Source organism: Pistacia vera, unplaced genomic scaffold (assembly GCF_008641045.1).
Source record: "Pistacia vera cultivar Batoury unplaced genomic scaffold, PisVer_v2 Contig1, whole genome shotgun sequence".
NCBI lineage: Eukaryota > Viridiplantae > Streptophyta > Magnoliopsida > Sapindales > Anacardiaceae > Pistacia > Pistacia vera.
In genome coordinates, this window is record NW_022195026.1 from 407,596 (window position 1) to 409,820 (window position 2,225).

Below are 2,225 nucleotides of genomic sequence, written 5' to 3' on the forward strand. Positions count from 1 at the left end.
AAACTAAAAACCCCCTATAAATTTTATTTCGCTCCTAAAATATAAAAAAAAAAAAAGATCAAAGGAAAAAAAATTATTCAAGCCCATAGAACCGGTCCAAATCTTAATATTGCTCATGAGCGACTGGTTCCATTTGGGATCAGTCCCAAACGGGCTTAGGCCTGGGCCTGCTTGGGACCAGCTCTAACTGTCAGATATACTGTATTATGTCATCTTATTTACATCCAACTGGCAAAATATCATTTATATAATAAGCCACCGAGTGTTGTCTTCAGCAAATGTACAAGAAGATGACATAAAATCGTTACGAAACATACATGCATTTTTATTCAATGCTAGATAACATGCACAAATTTACCGAATAGCCAAATTGCGTCCAATAGATTATTACTTAACGGATGAATGCTTATCCAACACTATCAATACTCAAGTCTCCAACGGTGTAGTGCCCCTTCACATCAAATTCAGTTGAAATCATGCATCAATCCTTGACTTTGAGCAATGCATCGGCTCCTTCCTTTATCAACTTCCACGCGGGAACCACGTGGCGATCTTCAGTAAATGTGGCTCCCACTGCAAACCTCAGCAGATATAGTCCACCGACTATGGTGTGGGTCATATAAATCCGCCCCGTCGAGTTCACCCATTCAAGTAGTTTACGGTTCAACATCTCTATATAACCCGACCCAACCTCAGAACATGGGTTTAGCCGAAGACATACCAGTGCAAACTGTCTAGGCACTACGATCTCGAATCGGGGATCCGATTTTACGAGCACCTCAAACATTTTGGCCATGCGAACATCAGAGCGGATGTGGCTTTGGAGGTTAACCAGACCAGAGGTACGTAGAATCATCCATAACCGGAGCGACTTGAATTTTCGACCCGTACCCACCTGCCAATCCTTATAATCCACAACCAAATCCGATTCGCTTTGTTTGTTTCTCAAATACTCCGGGTTGGTGCTTAATGCTTTGGTAAGTCCACTTGGATTTTTGACCCACAAGCAACAACAATCCAAGTAACTGAGAAGCCATTTATGAGGACTCAAACTGAGTGAGTCAATTTGTTCGATACCATTGAAGTAGTGTCTAAACTCGGGACAAATACATGCACTACCACCGTAAGCAGCGTCGACGTGGAACCAAATGCCGAATTCTTTTGCCACCTCAGCAAGCGGTTCAATGGGATCAATGGCTGCGGTTGACGTTGTCCCCACTGTTGCACATAAGTAAAGTGGGACCAACCCCGCTGCCATGTCAGCTTCCACAACTTTACGAAGAAGTAGAGGAGAGAAAGAAAAATCCGTATCTATGGTGGTGGGTATTAACCTAATGTTACTAGGATATATACCGGCTAATTTACAGACTTTTGTGAACGTAGAATGAGTCTGATCGGAGCAATAAACAACAAGTTTACACGTGTTATTTATGCCAATAACATCAAGAGCTTTATCTCTGGCGGCAACGAGAGTAACAAGAATGGATTCACTGGTAGTGTTTTGAATAACACCACCACCAGTGCCTGAAAACATAAAGGATTTTGGAAGTTTGAGCATATTAGCAAGCCAATCCATGACAACCATCTCAAGCTCAGTTGCAGCTGGAGAGGCAATCCAGTTGAAACCAACGGAGTTAAAGCCAGTACACAGCATTTCTCCAAGAAAAGCTGCCGTGCTTACGGTAGCAGGAAAAAATGCAAAGAAGTTTGGGCTTAACCAATGAGTCATACCGGGGATTATGTCTTTTTGAATGTCTTTAATTATGGTTTCAAAGGACTCGGGTCGGTATGGTGCAGTTTTGGGTAGGCGTTCCCGGAGGTAGCCTGGTTGGACTTGGCTGAGAACTGGAAATGATTCAATGTTTTGGTAGTAATCAGCAATGAAATCAACCATTTCATGTGCTTGCTTTCTGAACTCTTCAGGATTTAAAGGCTTGAATTGGCAAGACTCGGCCATGTTTGAATCGAGGCTACCCATTTTGAAGGCTTAACTGGAATGGTTTACAAAGGGAGAGGTTGTGGTGTTGTGATGGGAGATTGCATTATAAGGGTATATATACAGTGAATGAAGGCGAAGAGAGGTTGATATAAGACAACATTATATTTATGAAGCCATACGTTTATGGCGGTTGGGAAGTTTGATGTGATAAATTAAAATTTATAAAATGGGCACCAGTCAAATGACTCTTAATTAAGTAGTAGTTAAGTGGTCAATGATTAAGTGG

General features: G+C 41.8%; 1 protein-coding gene across 1 annotated transcript; it reads right to left on the reverse strand.

Moving 5' to 3' along the window:
• Positions 1–481: 481 nt before the first annotated feature.
• On the reverse strand, positions 482–1,978 carry LOC116136764 (tryptophan decarboxylase TDC1-like). The gene has a single exon (XM_031422745.1). It carries the CDS (start codon positions 1,976–1,978, stop codon positions 482–484), a length of 1,497 nt encoding a protein of 498 aa, XP_031278605.1.
• Between the last annotated feature and the right edge of the window lie 247 nt (positions 1,979–2,225).